This window comes from Rattus norvegicus, chromosome 14 (assembly GCF_036323735.1).
Source record: "Rattus norvegicus strain BN/NHsdMcwi chromosome 14, GRCr8, whole genome shotgun sequence".
Lineage (NCBI taxonomy): Eukaryota > Metazoa > Chordata > Mammalia > Rodentia > Muridae > Rattus > Rattus norvegicus.
Window position 1 is genome coordinate 6,181,969 of NC_086032.1, and position 17,915 is coordinate 6,199,883.

Consider the following 17,915-nt stretch of genomic DNA (forward strand, 5'->3'; position numbering starts at 1 on the left):
TTAGGGCCACAGCTTCTGCCTGGTGGAAAGATACTGGGAGCTTGGCTATGCTGGTGGAGACAAGAGGGTGTGAGGAGGAACCTGAGATCCTGGAGAAGGGGTGTGCATGGCCGCATTGGGAAATGGAGGCATGGAGCCAGGAAAAGCGTTACAGCCGTGCTAGTGAGTGGAATCACCGGGGCCAATAAACACACGGACCCTGAGCTCTGCCTTTGTGCCTCTCAAGTCTTCCCAAGAGGCATAGAGACACGAGAGAGAGAGGACAAACCACGAGACTGGGAAGAACACGTACCCCACACACACATCTACTGAGCAGCCTTAAGATCCCTGAGCTTTTCTGGATCTCAGCAGAGGGAGGGGTTGGGGGTTGGGGGAGGCTCTGCCCACGCACACCGGAAGCAAAGGAGCTTGCCTGTTCGTGAAGCAGGGGAGAATGGGGACGATCAGGGCAACTCTCTGAAGGAGGTTCAGTAAGAAAAAAGGGCATGACCCCTCAGTCCAAGATCTCGCTTCACACAGCCACCAGAAGACTGCCTGAGAGGACAGAAAGAACGACCTGCGGGACAGGGAAATGGACCAGCTTTACTCTTTCGTAGTTGAGGCAGACGTACAGGTACTGGCTGACTTAAGGCAGCCTCTACTACCCACACGCCTGCCTGCCATGCTCCCCGGCCAATAAACGATCAAGTTGAAAGGAGGCCTAAGAGGCTTTAGTAAATTGGACTTAGGACGAAAGTCAAAGGCAGAACCAACCATGCCAAGCCTAAAAAAACACACCTTTGCGGGGTGTGTGTGTGTGTGTGTGTGTGTGTGTGTGTGTGTGTGTACTCCTGGGGGGGGAGGGGACAAGGAAGAGGGGCAACTTTTGGAATGTAAATAAAATAACTTAATAAAAAAAAGAAACACGCCTTTTCCTGTTATACACAATGACTTCCCTTCCTCTATCTACATAAATGAAGGAGTATATATACATACACCAGTTCTCCCACCAAATATGACGGTTTCTTGGATAATAAATCAAGGCTTCAGTGCCTGCTATTTGTTGCAATGACCAATAAGAAAGTCTGCCCACCTATCTGAGCATATGACGGCCATCCCAACACTTGCAAGGAAGCTGAAATGGAAGGATCTTGGCTTTCGGGCCAGCCTGGGCTACAGTGTTGAGACCAACACAACAAGATCAAAAGACAGCCACTTATTTGCAGGGTAATCTTCAGTCAAATGGATGGAAAGAATTATTTACGAAAGAAGCGAGCACACAGAACTTCACGTGTAGCTCAGTGTCTCCGATCGTGTTCTTAGGATGCTCCCGACATCACACATTAGAGTGTCACGATCTTAAAAAAGGCAAGTGGGCCCTGGTGCTTTCACTTCTATACATGGTCAATAGTTTAAAGGAGTACTCTCACAGCTCCTGTAGTTACCTCAAGTTTCTCCACTGTGCTTCATTGGCCATTCCTAACCCAGTTCCCTCCCCCTCACAGTTGTCTGCACCATCGACCCTCTTGCTGGCTGGTTTTTGGTTTCACACAGCTGAGGACTGAATCCAGATCCTTAATAATGCTAGAGAGGTGCTCAGACACTGAGCTACATCCCCACCACACTCTGTGTTAGCATTCTAAGCTCCACCCCCACGGTTACCTGGCAACAGCCAGGTACACCTGACACTATAAAAGGAGCTGCTTGTCCCCCTCCTCACTCTCTCGTTCCCTTACCCTCTTCCCCCTTTGTCCCTTCTCTCCCTATCCCCCGGCCCCCCATGCTCACATGCTCATGGCCTGCCTCTATTTCTCTACTCTCCCTCTCCCTCTCTCTCTTCCTTTCTCTGCCCTTACTGCCCTCCCCATGCCCTGAATAAACTCCATTCTATACTATACTGTCTTCCTGTGGCTGGTCAGTCAGGGGTCAGGGATACCTCAGCATGGGGGCACAGAGGCACCCCCTTTCCCTACACATCCATAGAGCATAGCCCATCCTCTTTATCTTTTTTATAAATACATCACTCTGTAATCTCTCTGATATTCTCAGGAGTATTTAAGGCTAAAATGCCCTTGAAGACTTGTGAATCCTCTGAGGACTTTTGCTAAACTTCATAGCAGGAGAAGGAGAAGATCGGAGGGGCTTTAAATAAACTGTGCTCATGTGACAGGTTTGGAACACTCTTAAAGGTCTCTAAATACATCTTGAAAAGGCATTTTCATGCTGAAGATGAAGGCTTTGGAGAGAAATATTCCTGGGTTAAAAAACGAGTCGGTATATAGCCTTTTCCCTAGAGCCAGGTTCCCAGGTTGGCAAACCAGGTGACCCACTGGAGCAGCCAGGGAGGCTTGAATGGGAGTCACGGCACTCACGCATGGACCCAATGACATACACAATACCTCCCGCCACGGAGTCCAGGAACTAACACACCACAGGACACATGGCTCTGCTGAGGCGTAAATACACAACAGCTAGCTTTGTATCCAGACCCCTCTGAAAGCTCTCAGTCAGCCAGCTAGCATACCTCAAGCAATGAATGCCTAACCCATGCTAGCCACACTCAGGGCACACCTTGACAGCTTCCCTACCCAAAACACCAGCTTTTCGTGTATCCCTAGATGAGAGTAATGTGGTCAGGCTTGGGAGGACTTTAATGCAGCCAGGATTTAAACCAGTGAGTCCCATGTTGATCTGTCTCAGACAGGCTGATTAACAAGCCAAATCTCTTGGTGGCTCGCCAGAGATTTGTGTCTAAAACGAGGACATGACCACTCCAAGGTGTGGTTGAGGGGAAGCTTATCATTGTAGATGTGAGGGGGAGAGTACACCCGAAGGCATCAGGAAGCGTCCAGAGTAGGGAGAGAGAGTAGCAAAGTTAACATGGCCAGCAGAGGGACTCATCCATGGAGAGAGTGGGGCAGAGAGTGAGAGAGGAAGGGAGGAGAGAGAAAAGAGAAGAGGGGACCAAGATCACAGGAGCACATGGCCCAAATGGTGGGTTCTGTTGGCATCAGAAGCTGCAGTCGGGAAGCCCATGAGCTAGAGAAGTTTAGGATGGGGCATGGGATGAGAAGAGCCAGGTGCCAGCATGGCCCGTAATGGGTGCTCGCTGCACTGTGGAGAGAACATGGAGGCCAGGGCACAGTATGCTTGGCTAACGGGTACCACGGCTGGCATTTGTCCTCAGTTTCTTTTGGACCGGACGCTTTGGAGAACTCACGTGTGCAGTGAAGATGAGGAAATCTCCAAGCTCTGGACAGAATGCTTCCCTCGGCTGAATGGAAATGAGCTTCCCTTGAGCCAGACCTGGAGGCTCAGCTTCCAGAGGGTGGGCGTTGACCTCAGAGTGCGAGGGAGCTAGACAACGACCCCCACTACCCTGCAGAGCTGGCTCCCCGACACCTGAGCGACACTGACCAACGAAGAAGCAAGCATACTGCAGACACTGTGTCCCTCCACTCCAGTGAAAGCAGAAAAGCGGATGATTAGTACCAGAGACCGCACAAAATAAAGTCAAGGCAGCTCAGATGGGGGAGACAGGAGACTGTCAAAGGAGCAGGACACACCAGGAGTAGGGTGTCCTGGTCAGGCAGGGGCTGCATGGACACTTTTCCCTAAACAGGCCTACCACAAACTGATAACATTTTGTCCCGGACAGACAGACAGACAGACAAGCAGGCAGGCAGGCAGGCAGGCAGGCAGCCGCGAGAACACACACACACACACACACACACACACCATTCCATCTCACCCTGAGAGCTTCTAAAATCTTTCTAGCACGGTGGTGCAGGCCTTTAACTAGGAGGCGGACACAGACAGGTGATCTCTGTGAGTCTGAGGTCAGCCCGGTCTACAGAGCATGTCTCTGCACTCACCTTTCTCTTCTTGGTGACTCGGCTGGAACTGTCACAGCCCCTTGCCTCCAAGTCCTGCTTCTTCCCTGCTGGCAGCTGCTTGTGCTCTGACTTCCTGGGGCGGCCCCCCTTCCCCGGTGGCTGCGGAACCCTCGTGAGAAGGTCTAAGGTTATCTTCACCACCAAGCTTGTCGGTGGTGGAGAGTCCCTGAGCGGCGAGAGCAGTTTGGTGTCTCTCAAAGGCAACAGGAGCTTGTCTCTACAGCTGTCCTCCTGGGTGATCACGGCCTGCCGGCAACCACTAGTCCTGCCACCACCGCTGCCCCTGCCGCTGTTGGGTTGACCCTGGCTCTGAGTCAAGGAGACAAGGGCAGGGTGCTCCTGGTTCCTGTCCCCAGCACTGTCCTTGGTTGGCTGAGGGCCTGAGAGTGCCTTGGAGGGGGCTGTGGAACTCTTATGTTTCCTCTTCTCGATGGGGGTGGGCGCAGGTGGCTGCGGCTTGGGCACAGCTGCCTGAGGCACAGGTACGGGGACCTCAGATTTGGGCTCCCGACTGCCCACAGCACGGGGCCTGCCTTTCGTCTTCACCTTGGGTTTGTCTTTGGATGTCTGCTCCTTTGAGCCATAGGCTACGGGTCCTGCTTCGCCCTCCACTCGAGAGCTGGCCTGGGGCTGCTCTGCCTGGGTGGAGCCCTTGGTGGGTTTTCTGGGTTGTTTACTGCCCACAGTTTGCCGAGGTGGGGGGGTTTCCTGTTGAGCAGGGGACTTCGGACAGTTCCTCTTCCCAGGCTGCGGCCCCTCAGAGGGACCCCGGAGAGCTTTGCTGGAACTCTTCAGGGGAGGGTCTTTGGAATCAGGATGCTGCTGGTCACTGCCGCCCTCACCACCACCCTTACTTTCCTGGCGACATCGTGGAGACTCTGTGCTCCCCCGGCTCTCTAGGGGCACTGATGGTTGGTTGACTTTGGTCAACCAGTTGTCCAGCTGCCATTTGTTTGTTGTCGGAGGCTCAGGCTAGAAGCAGAGGCAGAAGAGCGTTAATCGACCGGGGGTGATAAACGGTGTGAGCAGTCTAACTATACAAGATAAGTGGTCATGTTAGCAGTCTACACAGGACTGTCCCCAGGACGAGTGGCCATCCTGAGCCGCTCATCCCCTCTGAATTGCACATCAGATTCTGTCGTGCTTCTTAAAAATGAGCTTGAACAATTTTGCAACGAGAGCTCTGCCTAGTAGACATTAACTAGTAAGTAACTGGCAACTGCTCAGAGGCCTTCGTGGCATGTCTTTTGTCCTGACGGTGAATTATGGCGTAAGTGGAACAGGATGAACATACTCCGTCTTATAATAAGGAGACGAGGGGGGTTGGGGATTTAGCTCAGTGGTAGAGCGCTTACCTAGGAAGCGCAAGGCCCTGGGTTCGGTCCCCAGCTCCGAAAAAAAGAACCAAAAAAAAAAAAAAAAAAAGGAGACGAGGAAAAGAGACAATACATTATTCAGCTGATAAGGCCCCTCTTCTAACATTTGATTTCACTTACTTAAAAACAGCAATTTATATATGACAGGATTATCGATAACACAGACAGATCTGATCTCCAAACCTTACACGGTGAAAGAGTGAAGCCACTAGTCTCTCTATTCTTTTAAGACAGATATGGCATCTTTTACCAAAGGCGATTAGGCTTGTTCCTAAGCACAAAAAGAAGACCCACGGCAGAGAGACAGACGGACAGTATCAATTATTACCCAGACAACTGACAGGGCAGATCAACGGGTGTCCCTAAAATCCCCCAGGACTTAAACTGTCGCTGCTGATACATGCTACGTCATATTTAGACATTCTTTGCTTCCTTATTTTAGTATTTTATTTTGTAATTGGTATTACTCATTTAAAAAAATTTTATCCTAGGTTTTATACATTTATACAATGTATATTAATTATATAGGGAGTGGGTATGAGCACAGCTACCTCGCTAGAGGCTAGAGCAAGTGTTACGTGTGCTTGTGAGCAGCCTAGTGTGGGTGCTAAGGACCCAAGTCAGGTCTTCTGCATGAGCAGAAGCTGCTCCTGAGTGCTGGACTGTTCTGATGAGTTATATAGCATATGGAAAGAGACATTGTTGGTTGAGAGAGTGGTGGTTATACCTCTTAGAAGATCCCATACATCTCCCCAAAGACCCACTCTTACTGGTGGCTTCTACGGAACCCTTTCCACCATTCCTTGGGGAAGCCTGGGATAGGGTCAACACCTGTGGTTCTGGCTCAGCCAATCACCAGGAAGCTGCTTAGACTGTATTCACGTGCGAACCCACGCAGCCCTATCCCTAAAACAGAGCAACACTGAGATGCATTTAGTATGGAGTCCCTAAAGGAATGTCCTAGTTACAGAAATAGCGCACATTTACTTCCACTGTGCTCCTGAATGTCCAAGAGGGAGCCCCGTGGCCCACTTTCACGGGAAACCTGAGTCGTGTGCCCAGCAAGGAGACACAGTCCTTCCTCTGAACCCAAATGAAGTTGCAAACGACGTGGCTGCTTAAGGCTAGGAATTATTTGGGTTTGAGTAAGAGGTTCGGGGAAATCAGCTCTTAATGTTCAGACAGAAGTGCCGGGTTAGGATCAGTTTGGCTTTTCATTTTTCTCCTCCTTTTCCTCATCCCCTTGTCCCTCAAGGGTGGAAACGCCTAGATATTGAAAACTGGAAGTGAAGGAAAGAAAGCAGAGGGAGTGTTCTGAATGTGTCAGGGCTCCCTTATAGTTGTCCTAACCTCCGAAGTAACAAATGTGTGTGCATTTACAATGAATTGTGGCTCAACACGTAATTCTTCAGGCATACCTAATATGTATGTGCTTACATCGTACAACTCGATGGACCTGAGTTTGTTGCCTGGAGCTCGTGTAAAAGTGAATGGAGACAATCAGCTCTGAGGTTGTCAACTGTGCCACACTCACGAGTGTGCCCCTGCCACACACACCAAATAAATAAGGCATGACGGTGTGCATGCCTTTAATCCCAGCACTGGAGGCAGAGAGAGAGAGAGAGAGAGACAGGCAGATCCCTTCCAGCCTACTCTACAGAGTAAGTTCCTGGCTGTCTAGAGCCACATAGCAGGACCTTGACTCAAAAGTAATAAACTAGTTAATTAGTAATTAAAGACAGAGGTGGGTAAGAAAGTTAAAGCCGGTATGCAGTTGATTATATAATTCATGTAACTCTCAAGTAAAAAGGGAGATTTAGAAGATATTTATTCCAAAGGGGTCAAAAACTAGTTAAATACCTAAGGGAGAATGAAAGTAAACTATGACAAGATATTCCCAGTCTTGGCAGAGGCCACTGACCTCACGCAGAGACACAGTTTCTTCACTGCAATGATTTAAAAAAGCAACGAGAGTTTGGAACGGTTATTTTGCACCTAGGAAGTTGGTGGACTATCTTGTTGGACTTCTGTTTGATAGGGCTTTTTGGGCTAGGGTACGCTACCTAGCCCAGGCTACCCTCCGGCCTTAGAGTCCTCAGGGTAAGGTTTATAGGCTTGTGCTAACAGAGCGAGCTTCTTGTCGGTCACTTTTTGATCAGTAAGACGTATACTTATTTACAATAGAGATAAGATTAAGTCATTTTCTACTTTTCTTCTTTGCGTTCTCAGGGGCAGCAGGACTGAGCCAAGGCCCTAAGAAACAACAGTCCACCGGTGAATACATTTCAATCGCACAGCCGGACGTGCTAAGCTTACTCTTACTGGGACCGGACTCCGCTATTTTATGGAACATTTTCTGTGAGTAATCTTACAAGCATGCACACTTTTCACACTAAAGACGAAACTCGGGGTTAAGGACACAGCTCGGTGGCAGATCGCATGCTAAGCATGTCCTGTGTTCCGTACCAAAAATAACAAAAACAAGACAGAACCTCCACCCCACCCCACCCCGCAAAACAGTGCCTGCCGTAAATCTGGCCTACATGGCACGTCCATCACCCTTCCTCCTCAGATCCAGAAGAGTCACTTCCATACAGTCAGTGCCACAGGCAGCAGGGAGAGAGAGCACAGAGTTGCTTTCTAAACTCTAAAAAGGCTCCTCAGATGTAGTCAATGCTGACCCAGGTCTATGAACTGTAAAAACCTCAAAAGAACAGAAATGAAGGACGGCCCAGCACTTGCTCTGAGAGCCAGGAACAGTCACACCTAACAGCCCAGCTCGTGCATGTCTCGATCTCATTCCCCATTTAGCCCCACCCCAACCCCATCCCAGCACACAGCCACCTCGCAGAGATGGACTCGGAAGAATGTAACACTGTCTTATGAGAGAGCCTCATTTCCTGGCGCTCTCATCTTAAAGACAGAGGCAGCCAGCGGTCTCTATAAGGGCTGGCCCCATCCAGTAAAAAACAAAAACAAAAACGATGCCCTCCCTTTCCTTGAGCTTGGATCTTCAGACAGCTACTCAGGCGGGCGCTGAGGCTATGTGGCAACCTTGTTAGCTCTACAGCCAATCTCAGAATAGGAGCACGTGGTATGAGTTCTCTAGGGAAACGCAGTCCCCAGGGCTTCCAGTCGCGCTGGTCATCTTTACACCATTTCAAACTGTGGGTGACAACAGACTCAGCTGTCCCTGCTCTACCTGAGGCAGGACAAGCAAGAACCAGAGTCCTCCTGCCAAGGCACTTGGCCTCCAATGTACTACACGGCGCTTGTAGCCTCAAAGACAGAACCGACTCGTTTCTAGCTCCCGTTTCTTTCACTGCAACCACAGATTCCTGAAACTTCAAAGGGCTTTCATCTAATCCACTAATACAGTAACCTACTCAACTAAAACAAGTTTCCCTTTTCAGAAGGAAACAGTGGAAGGAAACACGCTTAGAAAGCAGCACTTGGAGCCGCGGAGACACCCCGTTAGGCCAGCCTGTCTCCACTGCCAAGCGCTTACGGAGCGTCGAAGCGTACAGTGGGAAAGCACTGCTGAAGGTCGGTTGGTCGGATGGCTCAGTGGTAGGGTCAGCGTGCAGCTCTGATGCCTGGCCCCAAAGCCGACATCCTGCCATCTTGCATTGTGCTCTGAGGTGGGGCGGGGGGGGGGGGGGGGGGGGGGGGGACGACACGATACCTCGGGAGCCTGTGTTTCCAGGGGCTCGTTCTCCTCACTGTCGCTGGAGCTGCTCTCGCTCTCAGAGTCGGAGGAACTGTCTGACTCGCTGCTCTCTGACTCTGCACTACTGGAATGTGCTGAGGCCACGGGCTCGGGAATCGTCTGCGGAGCACTGCGAAGCAACGGGAGGGTACGGTCAAGAGGATCACACACACAGGATTTCTTCCCCGATCCGCTTCTGCCTATCCATATCTGCTCCTAGACAGTAAGCGCGCACCAATGCCGGCCACGGCAAGGGAAGAGCTTCTGGTACTTCCCTCCCATCAAGCTACAAACAACACATATCAATATCAATATCAATATCAATAACAGCCCAGCTTCCTAAATAAAGTTTTATTAGCACCACCTGCAATTGTCTCACAGGGCCTCCATGGCTGCGTTCATGCTGCAGTCGTAGAGTTGAGCAGTTACAGCAGAGACATGTCCCACAGAAGCTAAAACATTTACTATGTGGCTCACGAAGATTGCCATAGATAGCTCGAAAGAGAAAGTATAAAAGAAAAGCTAGTGGGCAACCCTCCCCCACACCCCTGTATTCTCTACACAGGGCCTAACTACATAGCAACCAAAAGCTACTGGTGACAGAGGGTGTCCCTTGGCCGGGCAAGCACCCAGTCACCGTTTGTGGTGGAGTTATACAAGGGGCCATTCTTTATGACTAGCTGGGTAGGCCATTAACTCTAGGCCCATGGAGAAGGCATAAGGATCGCGGATAGACACAGTTTCAAACCACATGCGATCTTAAAAGCTGCCCTAAGTGGTATTAGCTAAAGCAGAAATCTTTAACTTCCAACGTTTTCAAACCTACCTACAATAGTCACAAAAATAAACCCTTATTAAATAGTGAATTAATAATGTTAAAAACAAAAACAAAAACAAAAACAAAAACAAAACCACTGGCTGGTGTCATTTTAGAGCAAACACTATCCCAGGATGCCCCCCTCTCTTCAGGACTCCGTCAGCTGAGTCAGCTGCAGGGCCAGCCAGGGCCAGGGCAGCGGAACGACACACTGTGAAGAAAACTCTTGCTCCTAGCTAACTCCTGACCTCTGCTGTCACATTTGCCTTCCCCTCAGCTTTTACCTATGATCAGTTTGTCATATGTTATGAGTCAACACGGGTCACTACTGATTTTAACAAGATTGGATGTGAACAGACAGATTGAGTACAGGACTGTATAATTAATGTTTCCTTTAACGTAACCAAGCCATCAAGTTCTTTCTGGTGACCCTCCAAGTGGCTGACCACCTTGCATGGCAGCAAGATAGCTTGGGTCTTTGACTGTGAGGGTCAGGTATCTTCTACCTTAGACCAATAATATAGTAGTATAGCACACTTTTAAAAACAGTTTTTAAGGGGTTGGGATTTGGCTCAGCGGTAGAACACTGCTTAGCAAGCGCAAGGCCCTGGGTTCGGTTCCCAGCTCCAAAAAAAAAAAAAAAAAAAAAGCAGTGTTCCTCCCACCCCGCCCCCCAAAAATAATTCCAACCAGGAACGCTGGGAACTAGTCCTGGAGGAATTCAATGTTACTGATTTAGAGGACATGCTTTTCTACCAGATTCACAAATGCATGGTCTCCTTTGTCCAAACACTCGTCACACAAAGCCAATGGCCAACTGTGTTTAAAGCTTATTTAAGCTCCATATCCCATCTGGCCTCTAACTGTCTGCCTTCCTGCTCCGTCTCCCAGGCTCAAGGGTCACAGATCTGCCTCGTCACCCCTGGCTCAGCTGGGCGTGTGTGGACATGTGTGTGTGAGTGTGAGAGCGAACACGCACAAGTGTACACGAGAATGCATGTGCGTGTGGAAGCCAGAAGTTGACATTAGGTGTCTTCTTCGACCGACCTCCAGATTTGAGACAGGGCCTCTCACAGACTAAGCCAGGCAAGGCCAGAACGCCTTGGAATCCTCCACACCTCTAGACTATGCGGTCACACCTGACTGCCTGCTGAGGGTTGAGTCCTGGCACTCAGAAGGCAAGCACTTTACCAAGACACTTCTCCAACCACACAGTACAAAGGAACTTAACATCCAAAACAATGCTTCTCCACTTCCACAGGGCTAGGGACCTCCCACCAGCTGACTTGAGTTTTAGAACAATCAAACTGGCACTTATCCTCAGCTGTGACAAGCACCGCCCCTTTCATGAAGCTACAAATCCTTGGGACTTTATTCTCCTGTGGTTTGTGGGAAGGAAGGCAATAATAGTTTGGGAGGCGGAACGTGCAGACTGTACCTTGGAGGTGCAGGTGGGGACGGAGGCTTCTCCACGGCCTGGACATTCACAGAAAGGGGAAGACGTTGCAGGAAAGAACAGAAACACAGGTTAGGACAAGCAGCTGGATGGCATCCGACCCGCTTAGGGTATTCTTGGTGTCATCAGAACTCAACACTCACTTGCTCCACGTCGCTTTCCTCACTGTCACTGAGCTGCAGGTCATCCTCGAGCATGCTAGAAGAAGTAACAGACTTAGGAGAACTGGTAACTTTTTTGGCATTTAAATAGAGCACGCGCCTAAAGACACTGATGAGGGATAGACAGGGGTAAGCTGGAGGCTCGCTCTGTGTGCTTGCTTAATTCAATTTTCTAGAAACTCAAGCTTTACCATTTAACATCGAAAACGGATCAGCCAAGCTCCTTGCAAAGCCAAAGCCCCAAATGCCACCTCTTTGGAATCCTACAGAGAAATCCTGGTGAGCATTTCTAATGTGCCCTATGACTACGCCCATGACTCCTGTTCAGAGAAAACGTCCAGACACACAAGCCAAGACGACGAAGAGAATACAGGACAGCAAGTGACCTTAAACCGCACAAGTAAAATAAGCGATCATCTATCCCATGTGCCGATGCCGAAAGGATGTAAGGTATTTAAACAGCGCCAAACAAGCACATAAAATGTCCTCAAGATGACCAACAACAGTCCCCTTCATTTTTGCCCAAAGGACACTATTAAACATTGAGCACTGTTGTTAGCAGATTAAAAAAAAAAAATCCTTCTCTTTTGGTCACTTGGATACAAATTGGTGCTCAATGTTCTCCTTAGTTTAATATTGCAAACGGCCCTGTTGAAAGTGTATTTCAGTCTTACCACTACTAATTTTGGTAAGGGGGGAAAAAAAGTCAGCTCATTTCCTAAAATCTGTATTACTACACATTGCTAGGCACTCTGGCTTATGACAAATCCTAACATTAAAAATGTTCCCAAACTGCGCGTTCTCTCAAACCTCAGTACCCACCATCCTTCCATTCATAAACATTTCCCAGAGATCCACCGGAGATCGAGGGTCTCTCACATTTCTCTCTAATATTACAGGGCATGGCTATCACTCACACACACACACACACACACACACACACACACACACACACACACAAAAGGAAGTAAAACAGGGAAAAAAATCTGCTTGTATATTACTTATGTACCAGGAAGCAAATTAAAACTCATTCAGAAGATCTCAAAAATACCTCCTCAGGGAGGAAGCCATGGCTCCTTCAGGAGCCCAGGGTAAAAACATGGCGGCTGCATTTTCTGAAGCGATAAATTACGGAACTGGGCTTCTCACCAATGACCCGCGTGGTGTGGCAGTTCCGCCAAGGCATTATTTCACCAGCACATGTGCTAATCATCTTCCTGTGTACATTTTTAAAAAAAAAAATGAAAAAAAACTGAAGCTGGGCATGGTGGCTCATGCCTTTAACCCCAGCACTCAGGATGATGCAGAGACAGGGGGATCTCTCAGTTTGAGGACAGCCAGGGCTAGACAGAGAAACCTTGTCTAGAAACAAAGAGGGGTGTGGGGTGAGAAAGAGAGAGAGAGAGACAGAGAGAGGAAAATTTTAGCTACTTATAAGTTGAAGATCTTGCTCAATGTTTACCAAGTGGAGACCAAATTCCTATTTTACCATGGCTAGAAAACACAGTCCTCAGTCATGGGACCTGGCAGTTAGCCATCAGAATGGTATGCAAAAAAAAAAAAGTCACTCAACAGGTTTGCTGCTAGGTTGGGTTGGCTAGGAGGCACAGGGAGAGATAGAAGGTATTATCTTTGGAAAAAAAGAAAATCACAAGGTATAACACACCACAGGTTGGGGGAAGCCTGGCAACGTTGGTAAAGTGTATTGGTATTAAACACCCAGACAAAACGGTATAAAGAAACACCATCTCTTAGTTTCTTTTGTATAAAACTAATCTTTCTTAATTTATGCACCACAAATGATCCTGTAATCCCACCACACTCCCATTCAGAGCAGAGAATTAAAAAGCCTTTATGTTTCCCCCTTGCTACTGAATTAACACATTAGCCTCGACGGATATGCTCTCCTAAGACAAGCCCAGGCACACAAAGTTCTGAGCTCATTCGGAAACAGCAGGTACCATGAAACCTCTACAGATTTCTGGAAGTCGTACAGGACGAGAAGTCAATAACAAGACATGTCTGTTGGTATGAAAGCTATCCAAGATGTTTCAAAGTGGAGACAGTGCTCCGGGAGGGAGGGCTGCTGAAAATGGGCCTGAGGACCTTCTACAGATTTAAAATGTAGGAAATTCAGTGGAAAAGTGAAACCTGTCACTTAGGTAAGACATCAGTGCCATTTATATACTCTGTGTTTCCTACGGTCAAAAAAATCTGTGAGTGAAATGTATTTGATTAAAGAAATAAAAAGTTAAGGGGTTGGGGATTTAGCTCAGTGGTAGAGCGCTTGCCTAGCAAGCGCAAGGCCCTGGGTTCGGTCCCCAGTTCTGGAAAAAAGAAAAAAGAAAAAGAAAAAAAAAAAAAGAAATAAAAAGTTAGCTGGGCATGGTGTGGTGGTGCACACCACCAATACTCAGGAGGCTGAGGCAGGAGGGTCTGAGTTCAAAGCCAGCCTGGTCTACTGAGAGAAATGCTCTCTTCAACAGAAAAACAAGTGTCTTGGACCAGTCAAATGGTTCAGAGGGTAAAAGCAGGATGCCTGGAGTAGGAGTCCCAGGTCCTGCTGGCTGTCTTCTAGCCATTCACCATCATCATTCATGCACACAATAGACAAGACAGACAGACAGACAGACAGACAGACAGACAGACAGACAGATGAAAATGAAGACAAGAATAAAACAGGCATAGTGGCACATGCCTGAAACCGGGGGAGGCGGATCAGAAGGTTAAACTCAGCTACAAATTCCAGGACAGCCTGGAGTACATAAGATTCTCAAAACAAGCAAGGAGACAAACAAAAAAGCCAAAGACCCAACATGTGTCATAGGAGAACCAGAAGACAAAAGTACGCTGTCTGTGTCTGCTGCTCCAGCTAAGAGTAGCCAGAAAACCTTCCACAAATCAGTTTACAACATCACCAGATGTGGGCCACTCAGCATACGTCAGCACACTACCGGGAGGCAGGCAGTCAGAAGCAGTTTCAAGTTTTTAATAAGAAATTTGTATAACACCTACAATTTAATTTATTTGAAAACCATAATCAGATCCTGCTGGACAGGGAAAATTCGTAAGTGCCATGATTTTTCAAAAAGCACAATCTCTAAAGTTGAAAGTACGGCGCTTGGGTACCGGAGAGGTGCTTTAAGAGCACAGACAGCAGTTAGCAGCTCCCTGTTGTTCCTTAAGAAATTCCTTCTCGGGTTGGGGATTTAGCTCAGTGGTAGAGCACCTGCCTAGGAAGCGCAAGGCCCTGGGTTTGGTCCCCAGCTCCAGAAAAAAAAAAAAAAAAAAAAAAAGAAATTCCTTCTCTGGCACTGCCTGTAAAAGGCCTGGTCCACAGATAGGGGTCCTGCATCTGTCCATAAAACCCAGGTCAGGAGAACAGTAGCCCCGGGGGTGTGTTCCTCCTTATCTGTGAGTTCCTCTATGGCAAAATCAAAGGCATATTTACTTGCAGCTCCATGTGCCTCAACCTAAAACACAGCACACACCAAGTGTTGGCGGGAGGGCCGTGGCTCTGAGTCATGGGCTCTCTCTGGGTTCAATCCCCGGGAAAGAGGCAAACAAATCCAAAGTTTGGAGAGATGGGGAGAGGAAAACAGAAATGGGAAAAAGAAGTGTGGGAGGGAGAGAATGAAAATCAAGCAGGCTGAAATAAATCGAATAAAAATTGAATAAAAAACGGCAGGCCCGGGTATGTGAGTGAGGGGAAATGGCCCCTCATACAGAACTGGGATGCAGAGGCCCAGCCCATCTCCTGTGAGATCCCCTTGCTGTGCCAAAACAAAAATTAGAGGGCCTGACGGATTTAAATCTGAGTTCTATGAGAAATGAGAAAGACCTGAACTTAGCATAAAACAGTGCCTAGGCCATCGGGGTGAATATTCTAGTTCCCCCTGTGAGAAGAAAATAACTGAACCTCACACACTTTAGTCAAATACTTAACGTCATTTCCAAGCTCCAGAGCAAAGGCCGTTACTGCAAAGCACTCAGCCACATATGCCCTACGCCCATGCTGTTCAAACAGGGGGCCGACATTCCAGAAAAGGGACTCTGGACCGCACATAGTGTGACCACATTTCCAGCACAGGTGAAGTCAGTTTGCACACAGACATTACATACAGGCGGCCTGGGCGCCTTTGTGTGACTGGGTTCCGAGTTCCGCTCCTCTGAACAGACAGGCCCTGGTAGGCATGTTTCCGTCAGTCGCCCCAACATTACCGTGTTGCTTTCTTGCCACTTCCTAGTACTGGTTTTTCCAAGGACCTCTCTGCCAATAGTCTCAGCACCGAAGATCCCCAAAACTATTTAAATAAGCTCATATCTCTGACTTAATTTTTAGTAGCATTTTACTTAAGGAGTGAATGGAATGAATCAAGTCAACAGTGGCTATCTGTAATAAGTCCTGATGGTGGTCGGTGTGTTGAATACAAGAGAAAAGGCACCCGTGTGTTCATACCCCGTGTGCTCAAACATGATACAAACACATAGTATGTTACTCAGTCCCCCAAATGACTTGGGGGTGTGTTTGAAGGGTGGGGGAGGCTGAACTCCAAGACATAACTGGGATTGCCCAAATTTACAAACACTCAGGCGTTTGTTCCTCTGAGTGCTTGCCTATTTTTTTTTAGGTAGCTCTGTATTATGCAGAGAAGGCTGGCCTTGAACGCACTGAGGCTGGCCTGCCTGCCTCCACCTCCTGAGCACGGTCTGGCATTGGTCCGTTTGCCTTTTGGAGAGAGGATCTCACAAGGTGGACCAAACTGTCTCCAATCCCACAAGGATTCCCCCTTCCTCAGCCTTCCAAGCACTAAGTTCACGGTACCACTAATCCTGACTTCTGGTTCCTTTTGGAAACAGGGCAGAAATATGGGCCACAGTTGCCTGTGGGAGGCCATGGGAGGCTACAAATTATAAAGAAAGGAGAGATCATACCATAAAGAAAAGAGCAGATCCTAAGCCACTGAAGGCTTACAGGGGAGAAGGGGGTAGGGAGCGGGAGAGAGGGAGAGAGGGAGAGAGGGAGGGAGGGAGGGGAAGGGTTGTGGTAGAGGAGGAAGGAGAAGGGGGAGGAGCAGCAGGTCCATCCTTACTTCCCCTCATTGTAAACCTCTAGTTTTCCTCCAGAAACACACAAAACACTTCCCCCTTGAAAGCAAGTTAAGGAGGTCCTTGTGTACTCCCATAACCCCAGGTTCTCTATCACTGAAAACAAGGTAGCCCTTTCCCAAGAAGCCAGGTGTAGCACACTCAGCAGTGCTGGCCACTACAAAAATCCGTCACCGGATACAGGACAACCCAGGTGTGTGTCCTTGAAGTACTTGGGCTGGCGGCATCTCGACAACCAGTAACATAAAACTTCCACCTGCCGTAGCTACTTTTTGATGCTACCTATCTGTCAACAACACTCTTGGTTAGAGCTGCCAAGGGGTATCCAAGTAAAACATCGTCCATGAGCTAACTTTCTATAAAAATGGGCAAGAGGGAAAAAATGAATTTTCTTAGACTGATATGATTGAGATTAATGGGGACGAGGAAGCCGTGTGACCAGAGCGCATGCTGAGGGATTTGGGGTTGTGAGTTCCCAGGAATATGAGCAAGGCCTACAGCTCAATCCCCTGCATCAATCACAGAGAAACAAAACAGAAAACAAGGAAGTGCCAGGAGGCCGGTCAAGTCTTCCAGCTGGCATTTAAGTACTGCGCTGATTCAGACACAGTAAACCGACTCCTGCCCCCCTCCCATCTGTACAAAGGAACTTAAAAACTAGCACTGGAGACAACTCGAATACTCACATTATTTACAAAAGAAAAATCACACTTCCCCTGGCTACCATCAACTCAGCCCTTCCCTCCCATCCAACCCTAGGTACCCCTGAAGTCCTGTCTCTTATTCCTTTATTCACAGATTTCAGAGGCAATGAATAAATAAATGGGGGTAGCACCTCTCCATGCATCGCTCACCCCTGAGAGAGAAGGGGACTCAAGCTGCAGGAACAGTGGGGTGCGCTCTACAGCTTGTGACCTCCCCGAGGGCCTGCCAAGTGTCCTGCACTCCCAGCGAGGAACTGCACAGGACACGATAACCTTAGGAAGAGGAAACGTTCTGTGTGTTGTCCCGAAACTGCAGATGTACATCTTGGGAAGGAAGTGGACCAACAGCTAAGTGCCACTAAACAAACATGTCCTGCCCTGAACCTGGAGGCAACAGTCACCATCAGAGCTTTGCCGACAGGGTCCACAGGAGCGTGAGACCTGCACACGCATACACTCGAGCAATGTGTACTTGAACACACTGCTTTTACGTATACATCCCGCTACTGCTGAGCTCTTGCACCCAAGACTAGACTACAGGCCCAGCGGTAGGAGGTAGGACCTCAGTCTTCCTCTTAAATGGATTAGCTGCTTCTAGACCTAGTAAGACGAAGGTTGCTTTTCCTCTTCGAACCAAAGCATAAATAGCCCTGTGATGATCAATTCTGGCGTCCCAGGAATATTAGACTACAGCCCCGACGCTCCGCC

General features: G+C 48.5%; 1 protein-coding gene across 4 annotated transcripts in view; it reads right to left on the bottom strand.

Annotated features, from left to right (window-relative positions):
* The window catches only part of Aff1 (ALF transcription elongation factor 1), a 162,985-nt gene that overhangs the window by 16,105 nt on the left and 128,965 nt on the right, over positions 1 to 17,915 (bottom strand). For all 4 annotated transcript variants that reach the window (XM_006250632.5, XM_006250633.5, XM_039091821.2 and 1 more), the window contains 4 exon segments: positions 11,377 to 11,431; positions 11,216 to 11,253; positions 8,937 to 9,090; positions 3,855 to 4,847 (listed from right to left, as the gene is read on the bottom strand). In XM_006250632.5, the coding sequence (XP_006250694.2) occupies positions 3,855 to 4,847; positions 8,937 to 9,090; positions 11,216 to 11,253; positions 11,377 to 11,431 (1,240 nt within the window).